This window comes from Chenopodium album, chromosome 1 (assembly GCF_948465745.1).
Source record: "Chenopodium album chromosome 1, dcCheAlbu1.1, whole genome shotgun sequence".
Classification (NCBI taxonomy): Eukaryota; Viridiplantae; Streptophyta; class Magnoliopsida; order Caryophyllales; family Amaranthaceae; genus Chenopodium; species Chenopodium album.
The window spans coordinates 85,017,164-85,027,075 of record NC_137834.1 but is presented as its reverse complement, the minus strand read 5'-3'; the positions used below and the strand labels follow the sequence as shown (position 1 = coordinate 85,027,075).

The window sequence follows — 9,912 nt, the reverse complement described above, 5'->3', positions numbered from 1 at the left end:
TGGCTTCAAATTATTTACAATGCAACATTGTTAATTATTTCTAATTTTACTACTATTTCTCAGGAAATTCCCAAGGAATTTATGAAAACTCATGGAAAAGATCTCTCTAATTTCATATACCTAAAAATTCCAAGTGGTAAAGTATGGAAGTTCAACTTGTTAAGAGAAAATAGCAAGACTTTCTTGCAAAACGGTTGGCAAGAATTTGTACAATTCTATTCATTGTCCCATGGTCATTTCTTAATGTTCAAATATAGAGGCAATTCTCGTTTCGATTTAATCATTTTCGACATGAGCGCTTGTGAGATCAAGTACCCGATCCATTCTGAAGCATGTAGAGAAATCCCCCCAATGATGAAGAAAATTACTGGTCTCACTAATAAACCTAGTTCATTAGAGAAAGGTACATTACTATTATTTACATGCAATGTCTACCTCTTTTAATTGTTATTTCCTTTGAACATATTAAATTTGATTTTTTTGGGTGTGTACATTATACATGTTAGTCAAAGCAATGAGAACAAATGTGGATGCTAAGCTCATAATAGCTAGAGATACTAGTCTCACTTCTAAGGAAGATAAGAAAGTTCGCGCTTATGCTCAGCAACATAAGCAACCCTTGTTCGTAATCAGGATACAACCATCCTTTGTTGTGAAGAACTTTAGTGTGGTGAGTGAACTATTATTTGGTTTTCCAATACTATGATAATTTGATGAATGTATGGTTATATTGAGGTTATTTTGGTGAATTGATTAATTAGGGTATACCGAAAGAGTTTGCAAAGAGATACTTGGACAATAAACGGCCTTTCAATCTCACATTCAACCTCCAAATTGATGCTAGCAAAACTTGGCCAGTGTTGGTTGATGGTGATTATACACATGTAAAGTTCAGAAAAGGATGGAAAGACTTTGCATTAGAAAACAAGTTAAAAGTGGGTGATATATGTATCTTTGAGTTGATCAAAAAACACTTGTTCCAAGTTCATATAATTCGTGTTTTTTATGAGAAAATTGCTGAAAATCTAGTGTTCAAAACTGAGGAGGAGAGCAATTATCCGCTTACAACAAAAGCATGTAGGGAAAGCCCTCCTAAGAAGAGGAAAACTAATGAAAACACTAAACCTTGCTCTTCAGTGAAAGGTACTAATAGCTAGAGTTTATTTTTTTGAAATGTGATTAGTTGTATGAGTTTATAAGATAAAGTTGATGTAATTTGTTTATGTACATTTTCCTAAGGTATGCAAACAAGTATGGATGACAAGCTTACAATAGCTAACAAAAGAAATTGTAAGCTCACTCCCGAGGAATACAAGAGAATTCGCGCTTATGCTCATCAATGTAAGCATCCTGTATTTGTGACAAAGATGCAACCGTCCTTTATTGGGTACAACTATTGTGTGGTGAGTTTACTTTAGCTTTAAAGTCTCCATTTTTACATGTAACATGTTAAATTGTGAAATTAGTTGCCATTGAATTTAACTGCAGGGTGTACCGAAAACATTTAGGATGAGATACTTGGACAAGAAAGAACGTTTCAGTCACAGGTTTAATCTTCGAACTAATAGTGGGAAAACTTGGCCGGTTACAATTGTTGCTAGCAATACACATGCTAGGTTGAAAACGGGATGGAAAACTTTTGCGTTAGATAACAAGTTGAATGTTGATGATACTTGTATCTTTGAGTTGATCAACCAACAAGAATTTAAGGTTAGCATATTACGAGTCGCTAATGCTAAGGGAAATCGCGAAAATCCAGCAGTCAAATGTGAAGTTTGAGCACAGACGGTTAAGCATATGCTTAGTTTGGTTCCAAGTTTGCTCTCTATTTTGGGAATTTCATTTTCATCTATTTTGATTTTGAACTAGCACAAACATAAATACGAATTACTATGTATATATGACATTATGACAATGTGTTAGTTAGCATCTTTTTGAAGTTAGGTGATTGCCTAATTGTGAACTCAGCATCCTAAGGTTAATATTCTATTTTGGCCGAGTGGTTAAGGGTAGGGCTGTACAGAGTGCGGTTTAAACCGCATCAAACCGCAATTTTGCGGTTTGGTGCGGTTTGCGGTTTGAAATTTGTGGTGCGGTTTTAAAAATGACCAAATCGCGGTTTGCGGTTTGGTGCGGTTTCAAAAAATATTGAGACCAAACCGCACTTTAATGTGGTTTACAATTTTTATACTATATTTTCATTAAAATTATATAAAAGAACTAAATTATATGAGCTAATCTTTAAGTTAATTGAAGATTAATTAAAAGAGTTTAATATTTGAATTATAAACTATAATTATAAAATAAAATAAAATTTTTGTTTTTAAAAGAATAATTACAATTTTAATAAAATACGGTTAAACCGCACCGCACCAAACCACATTTTGCGGTGCGGTTTGGTGCGGTTTTTTTAAAAGTGCGGTTTGGTGCGGTTTGAAAAAATTACAAACCGTACTTTTGCGATTTGGTGCGGTTTATGATCCAAACTGCACCGCGAACACCTCTAGTTAAGGGGGCAGACTTAAGATTTGCTGCACATAAGTGCGCGTGGGTTCGAACCCCACAGCCAGCATTTTTATTTACCAAAACTTTATTATTTTTCTCCTTAAACAATAATAAAATTACAACAAAAGATTCTAACTTCTAAGGCTTAAAAATAGAGCCATCGGAAATTATGTTAAACCATCGGAAATTTTGGATAGAAATATTGTGATTTCTTATAATTGACTTGTATAGACATAATAATTTATTATGAATTATATTTGAAATAGACTTCAGTTAACCTCACTGAAATCTACATGCACACTCAAATTGACACTTTACACAAAACAAAAATACTCAAATTGACACTTTGCACCAAAAAAAAAACTCAAATTTAGGGCTGACAATCCCTGACTCGACCCGATAACCCGACCAAAGTTACTGAGGGAAACCCGAACCCAACCCGACCCGACTCGAACCCAAACAACCCGAATTAAACAAAATTATATATTTCGTAAAAATATTAAGTTTTACACTATTTTTTTTATTGTTTCTAAGTATAACTCGAAATCGACCCGAAATGTGCCTGAACTCGACCTGCTGACCCGAATTGTCACCCCTATTGAAATTGACACCTCTATTAAATTGTACGACTCCTTCATTTTATCGTTTCCACAAAAATAATTAAAAATATATATAAATGAAACTATTGTGCAGTTATTTAGGTGCTACTTGGTGATCAAGGGTTGCTTGCCCAGGGGTACTCAGATCGGTTGGTAAGGGGTTACTCGGATAGTCAGGGGTTATTCGGTTGGTAAGGGATTACTCGATCGGTTAAAGGTTATATTGAATAAGTAACTCCGACCACACGTTGTGGCTAGTCACATGTGAAAATTTATATTATTTAAAATACTTTTATTTATAATACTCCCTCTGTCCCCTTTTGATAGTCACTTATGCCATTTTTAGTGATCCATCCAAAATGTTAGAGCATGTTCTCTTACGTTGAAATTCAATTCAACTCAGTTAAGTTCAGTTTAGTTTAGTTTAGTTCAGCTCAGTTCAGGTTCAGTTCAGCTCAGCTCAGTTCAGTTCAGTTCAGTTCAGTTCAGCTCCTAATTTTCTTCTCTTATAAAATATTCAGTTCAATTCAGTTCAGTTCAGTTCAGTTCAGAACCTGAGTTCAGTCAATGAGAACAGGCCCTTAGTCACATTTGCTTTTTTCAAGTACCATTAATATTATTATTTTTTTACCAAAATTCTTTCCCCTTTGCAAAAATATTTGTGCAAATTAAACTTTCCCATGTACTTTAATTATTTTAACTCTCTTTTCCTCAAAAAAAAAAAATAAAAAATAAAAAAATAAAAAAATAACTCTCTACTTTTTTGCATACCCAATGTAATTTTTTTTTTTGAAACCTATAATAAATTTGTTTAAGTTACGGAGTATAACAAATTTGATCAAATTAAAAAGGAATTAAAAATTATTTTTCGAGATTTAATTAATAATACTCCCTCCGTTTTATAATGTTATTCTCATATGAAATCAATCACATAAAATAAGAAAACAAATATATTTGGAATCTAACATTAAAGTACAACAAATTTCATAATTAGCTTACCTTATTGAACTTTTTTTATTTTTCATTAGGAAAACACAAGTCATAATTGCATAATTTAAGGTAAAATTTTCCTTATTTAGAGTCATGTCATCAATACACAATCAATTAATTCCAAAAAAAATCAAGTTATAAATGAAATATATTCAATATGGGTACATCTTTTTGAAACGCCCAAAATAGTATATGGGACTAACATTATGAAACGGAGGGAGTAATAATTATTATTATTATTATTATTTTGAAAAAGATTTAATTAGTTATTAATGCATCGCAATTGGAGATTCTACGGATATCAATTCAAGTAGGTAAAACAGCAAGAAAACGAAGAGACATCTTTAAAATTAGGAGTATTTATAGTCCATTTATTATGTAGTACTCCACTTAAAAAGGAGAAGTTTAAGAGCTTATTAGACAGTGGATACGTCATAGGAATAATTGTGTATTTGGCGAGATTATTTTCTGATTTAGCAATTTTAACTCTTGAGTTCTTCAACATGGAAGAAGGTGATGTGGTTAGTGAGTGGCCTAAAGCTTGCTTTTACAAGATAATACTTGAGCCTCGATTTGATCTCCAAACTTTGGTAAACTCTAATTAATTAATCCCTTTAATTTGTTTCACCGTCTAACTTTTGTTAAATATTCTTATTTATATGATTTTTATTTCTATATTTTTTAATTTGGTGGAATTATTAATTATTATGTTGATATTTAATATCGTTTTGTATGTAGATAAATGTTACTCTAAATTTATTAGAGAAAGTTTTTTGATAGGGGAATAGCCGAATAGGTAGAAGGTCTAGTTGATGGTGTTTGTCGTTTATGTAAAAATGGTTTGCTGTATTTCTATTTTTTTTTTTTTTTTTTTTGGAATAATTTGTAGAATTGCTAGAATGAGTTCAAGAGAAAAGAAAAAAAAAAAGTCTCTCAGACTATTTAATGTTCATTATGGTGTGGAATTGTGGATTGATGTCTACAGTGTTTTTTATTTTTTTAATATGAGTACTAGTATTTCTTTCTTTCATTTTTTAGTATTATTATTATTATTATATATTATTTATAATTTTTTTTGGTATGAATGAACTATGATGGCAAGATTTGATTATTTTAATCCTATCTCAGACATTACCCTTCAAAACTTTAACCAATTCAACTATTTAACTAAGCTCGTTTACGTTCACACCACGTAAGCTCAACTGTGGGTGTGGGTGTGGGTGTGGGTAATTAATCGCTAACATTGATAAGAGTAGTAGGCTAGTAGCTAAAAGCAATTAGCTACTTATTTATTTATATTGAGTAATTAAACAAATAAAAATTAGCAAATTAGTTGTTGCCCTTGTTGGTCCGTATATTTGTTGAGCTATTCGTCTATGGTTAATTGCAAAAAAACTTTATTTATTTTCATTTTGGAATAACCTATATATAGTTGAGATTTCTGAAACATATTAGAGTGAATTTTAGTATTTGGGAATCAATTTGTTGGCCGGCATAGTAGCTAATTAGCTACTTCGTATTAAATTACACCTTAAATGCATACTTTTTTTTTTTTTTGGAATAGCACCTTAAATTAATACTTCAAGGTACAATTTTCTTGTAGAAAAAACTATTAGATGTTAATTGGCTCTAAATTACTTATAATGTAACATTGTTATTTGACAACATACATGGTTGTATGTTCTAATTTTACTACCATTTCTCAGGAAATTCCCAAGGAATTTATGAAAACTCATGGAAAAGATCTCTCTAATTTCATATACTTAAAAATTCCAAATGGTAAAGTATGGAAATTCAACTTGGTAAGAGAAAATGGCAAGACTTCCTTGCAAAATGGTTGGCAAGAATTTGTACAATTCTATTCATTGTCCCATGGTCATTTCTTAACGTTCAAATATAGAGGCAATTCTCGTTTCGATTTAATCATTTTCGACATGAGCGCTTGTGAGATCGAGTACCCAATCCATTCTGAAGCATGTAGAGAAATCCCCCCAATGATGAAGAAAATTATTGATATCACTAAACCTAGTTCATTAAAGAAAGGTACATTAGTGTTATTTGCATGTCTCTTTTAATTGTTATTTCCTTTGAACAAATTTGATTTTTTTTTTTTTTTTTTTTTTTTTTTTTTTTTTTGTGTGTGTGTGTGTGTGTGTACATTATACATGCTAGTCAAAGCAATGCGAACAAATGTGGACGCTAAGCTTATAATAGCTAGATATAACAGTCTTACTCTTGAGGAAGATAAGAAAGTTCGCGCTTATGCTCAGCAACGTAAGCAACCCTTATTCGTAATCAGGATACAACCATCCTTTGTTATGAGGAACTTTAATATGGTGAGTGAACTATTTTTTTGGTTTTCCAATACTACGATGAATGTATGATTATATTGAGCGTTATTTTTGGTGCATTGATTGATTAGGGTGTACCGAAAGAATTTGCAAATAGATACTTGGACAAGAAACGGCCTTTCAATGTCACAATCAACCTCCAAATTGATGCTAGCAATACTTGGCCAGTGTTAGTTGAGGGTGATTATACACATGTAAAGTTCAAAAAAGGATGGAAAGATTTTGCATTAGAAAACAAGTTAAAAGTGGGTGATATATGTATCTTTGAGTTGATCAACAAACACAAGTTTCAAGTTAGTATAATTCGTCTTAGTGATGAGAAAAATGTTGAAACTGCACGATCTAGCAAGGAAAGGCCGCCCTTTAAGAAGAGGAAACTTAATGAACATACTTATCCTAGCTCTTCAGTGAAAGGTACTAGAGATCGAATATCTTTAATTTTAATTTACTGTAATTTGTGTTCACTTTATAAGATATAACGGGATGATAATATTATTTGTGTATAGTATGTACTTCTTCCGAAGGGATGCAAACAAGTATGGATGACAAGCTTATAATAGCTCACAACAAAACTTGTAAGCTCACTCATGAGGAATACAAGAGAATCCACGCTTATGCTCATCAATGTAAGCATCCAATATTTGTGACGAAGATGCAACCATCCTTTGTCACGGGGAGCAAATGTTATGTGGTGAGTGTAAGTAGTTTAGTTGCTAAATCTTGGCATTCCATAATTTAAGTATTAAGGTGTTTTAAATGTAACCGGTGTTTTTTTAATTACAGGGTGTACCGAAAGAATTTAGAAAGAGATACTTGGTCAAGAAACAACATTTTTGTCACAAGTTCAACCTTGGAATTGATAGTGGCAAAACTTGGCCGGTTACAATTGTTGCTAACGATACACATGCGAAGTTGAAAATGGGATGGAAATCTTTTGCATTAGATAACAAGTTGTGTGTTGATGATACTTGTATCTTTGAGTTGATCAACCAACAAGAGTTTAAAGTTAGCATATTACGAGTTGCTAATAATGCTAAGGGAAATCGCGAAAATCTAGCAGTCAAAAGCGAATTTTGAGTACAAATGGTTAAGGATATAGTGTACTTGTATGCTAAGTTTGCTCTTTGTTTTGGGAATTTCATTTTCATCCATTTTGATCTACCATTAACATAAATACTGTATGAAATACTTTGGGAATTGCCTAATAGTAAACTCAGCATTTTAAAGTTAATATCCTATCTTGTGAGGTCGGATCAAGTATTGAGATGTCATAATGATTAATGAAGTGGTCAAATGTACCGTGATACGTATGATAAATCGTGTCGAGTTGTCCGTGTACTTCTTTTTCATGAGAGCTAGTTCAGTTGTCTTGTAATTCCATACCGATACCGTGCATTGTTTGAATTGTGTCTTGGAGCAAATGTTGATACTCCATACTTCCGTATTAGGATTGATCGATCACATTTCTATTTTAGACATTCATATATAGAACGAGAACATTAGACGAATGGCTTGGATTAATTAGACCTTAATAACCCAATCCAAATTCGGTGCAAGGTCCAATATTATTTGGCCTGGACTTAGAAATTTTTAATCTCTAATCGATTTAATCCAAATTTTTTAATGGTTTCCGTACTCTTCACTCTTCAGTCCAATGTAAAGATAATTACTAAGGGTAAGTTTATTACAAGTCTTGAGCAAAGTCTCAACATGAGTATTACTCAAGATTTTTGCAATAAACTCATCTAAGACTCATGTGAGTCTTACATGGAGTTTGGAAAATCCAAACCCATGCCAAGACTTTGCAAGGCCAATGAAAATTAGTCACCTCACCAACCAAAAGTTTACAATAATTTTTTAAAAAATAAAAAAAGATATTTTACAAAATAATAAAAATATTTTGAAAAGGATTAAATGAGTTTGGAGTGAGTCTTGGGATAATGTGTAAATTTGGAGAAAGTCTTGTATGAAAAAGATTTTAAAGTTAGTGGAAAGCTGATGTGGCAGAATCTGAAGTCTGGGTCCGGGGTCTGGGGATAAACTCACCCTAAGTCTAGCTAGAGAGCCTAGGGTCTAATAAGTACAAATTCTGTCCAAACTGACCAAGTATTTATGCCACTTAATAGAACTATCTACTTATACGAAGCATAAATAAAAGATGAGAAAAGCTTCTGTAATCTGATTCTTGAAAAGAAAGGCTTTTTGGCACTTAACCAAAACAATCAATTTTACAACTAACATGAAATAAAAATGAGCTAAACTATATGTGACATCATATACAGTGCTCAGCACGAAATAATTAATTCCTAGCATGCTTACCTATCTACTACGAGTACGTACTTGAATGATTTATATTAGTCCACATTCAGTTCAAAATTTATCAGATTTGTTAATTTTCATTCTCTTATAAGGAGTATAATCTAATGTTCTATGTTACTTGGACTCGGATGAAGTGTCAAATTAGACATGGGTATCCAAGCATCGGGATCGCCCATTTTCTTGAAAAAAATTGTGTTTTTAGTTAAAAATGAAGTGTCCAAGGGTCTGTTCCGATTGACTGAACTCAGCTGAACTGAACTTATTAATTAGTGATTTTTAACTACGGATTAGTGATCTTTGATTATTTATTGATTATTTATTACTATACATATGTGTATATACAAATGTACATATTATTATTATTATTATTAATATAATTATTAATATTATTATTATTATTAATTATTGATTATTATTATTAATATTATTTATTGATTATTATTATTATTATTATTATTGTTATTATTATTATTATTATTATTATTATTATTATTATTATTATTTATTGATTATTATTATTAGTATTATTATTTTAATTATTATTGTTATTATTATTATTATTTATTGATTATTATTATTATTATTATTATTATTATTGTTGTTGTTGTTGTTGTTGTTGTTGTTGTTGTTGTTGTTGTTGTCGTTGTCGTCGTCGTCGTCGTTGTAATAAGAGCTTAAAAGAATGAAATTTGGCTTTATATCATTAGCAGTATCATTAGACGTAAATTAAGAGTTGAACTGAACTGAACTTAACTGAACTGAACTGAACTGAATTTCAACGGAAGAGAACAGGCCCCAAGTGGTGGTTTCGTATTGTCACGGACACGCGAGGTAAACGAAAGAGTCAGAGCTGAGTAACATAGCTAATGTTTTGGACTAGTTTAAAAATTACAAGTCTAAGTAACTTAAATCCGAGTTTTAATACGATTATTAATAGAGCTATCTGTCCGGTTTGCTTCTATAATTGTTGTACAAATAAACAAAAATAACGAATATAGTATTGTGTACTTATATATTGGTAATAAAGGATTTTGTCTTCTGATTAAAGACCTTAACCATTAGGCAAAACATCCATTTCGCTATACTATGAAATTGAAATAAAGTGTTCCATTGAAATGAAATTAATAATAAGCCAACTACCTATGACA

The 9,912-nt window shown here is 31.4% G+C and overlaps 2 protein-coding genes across 2 annotated transcripts; both read left to right on the top strand.

The window, feature by feature from the left end:
- The first annotated feature begins 291 nt into the window (after positions 1–291).
- Positions 292–1,779, top strand: LOC145637459 (B3 domain-containing protein Os03g0620500-like). Its single transcript, XM_081688829.1, has 5 exons — positions 292–403; positions 507–670; positions 762–1,143; positions 1,240–1,403; positions 1,489–1,779. The coding sequence occupies exons 1-5, from the start codon at positions 292–294 to the stop codon at positions 1,777–1,779; spliced, it is 1,113 nt and encodes a 370-aa protein (XP_081544955.1).
- A 4,495-nt stretch (positions 1,780–6,274) lies between these two features.
- On the top strand, positions 6,275–7,522 carry LOC145637443 (B3 domain-containing protein Os03g0620400-like). Its single transcript, XM_081688828.1, has 4 exons — positions 6,275–6,430; positions 6,517–6,859; positions 6,952–7,136; positions 7,229–7,522. Exons 1-4 carry the CDS (start codon positions 6,275–6,277, stop codon positions 7,520–7,522), a joined length of 978 nt encoding a protein of 325 aa, XP_081544954.1.
- Positions 7,523–9,912: the final 2,390 nt, after the last annotated feature.